Source organism: Eimeria mitis, genomic scaffold (assembly GCF_000499745.2).
Source record: "Eimeria mitis Houghton genomic scaffold, Emh_scaff1438, whole genome shotgun sequence".
Taxonomy (NCBI): domain Eukaryota; phylum Apicomplexa; class Conoidasida; order Eucoccidiorida; family Eimeriidae; genus Eimeria; species Eimeria mitis.
Genome location: NW_013569238.1, coordinates 11,033 through 11,775, shown reverse-complemented (window position 1 = coordinate 11,775; position 743 = coordinate 11,033). Strand labels below are relative to the sequence as shown.

The 743-nt window shown below is 52.8% G+C and overlaps 1 protein-coding gene across 1 annotated transcript; it reads left to right on the top strand.

Moving 5' to 3' along the window:
* Nucleotides 1-98: 98 nt before the first annotated feature.
* EMH_0037000 (SAG family member) lies at nucleotides 99-643 on the top strand (the record flags this gene model as incomplete). The annotated part of the gene is made up of 2 exons (XM_013495143.1): nucleotides 99-427; nucleotides 535-643. 2 exons carry the CDS (start codon nucleotides 99-101, stop codon nucleotides 641-643), a joined length of 438 nt encoding a protein of 145 aa, XP_013350597.1.
* Nucleotides 644-743: the final 100 nt, after the last annotated feature.

Genomic DNA, 743 nt, shown 5'->3' with positions numbered 1-743 from the left:
TCATTTCTTCGTCCGTGCTTTTTTCATTTCAGGAAGAGTCAGCAGATGTAACGAAGAGCGCAACTGAAAATGGATTTAAAAGTGGTACATACGCCTACATGGCCTTGGAATCGGAGAAGCCCGACTGTGCCGCCGCAGTGAGCCACTGGAAGGACGCCGTCAGCAACTTCACTACAATCCCTCCGGCGAAGAATGACGAAGCGAAACTCTACGACAAACAGCAGAACATTTCGTTTGTTGCCATGTACAACCCTCAAGAGAATGCCGCTGCTGACTGCCGCGTCGTTACCTGCACCCGATCGGCAGCTCCCCAATCCCCAGGAGAAGGCGGAGTAGGCGGCCTAAGCACTGGTGAAGGGAAGACAGGCTATGCTTTACTGTGCATGACCACACCTGAAGCTCTTACAGCGGAAGCAGCTCCCTTCAAGTAAGCTGGCAACCGACTCTTGCAAAACGACAGTTGGCTACACAGCTGGGCTTGTGGATGCGAACACAGCCTTGTGTGTTGTTCATCTGTTGGCGAATTGCGCGCAGCGAAGAGCAGTGGAAGAAGATCAAGGCATCCATCACAGGTTCAGCTTCTGCTGTCGCTCCGAGTCTGCTGGCCGTCGCTATTGCGGCCGTTGGCTTGGTTGCCCTTTAAAGCAGTGATCTCTCCGTGTCACCCGACTACTGCAGATACTATTCAAGCAGAGCCGCTCTCCGCACCGTTTTATTCACTTCTTCCTTCCTTCACAACAGAA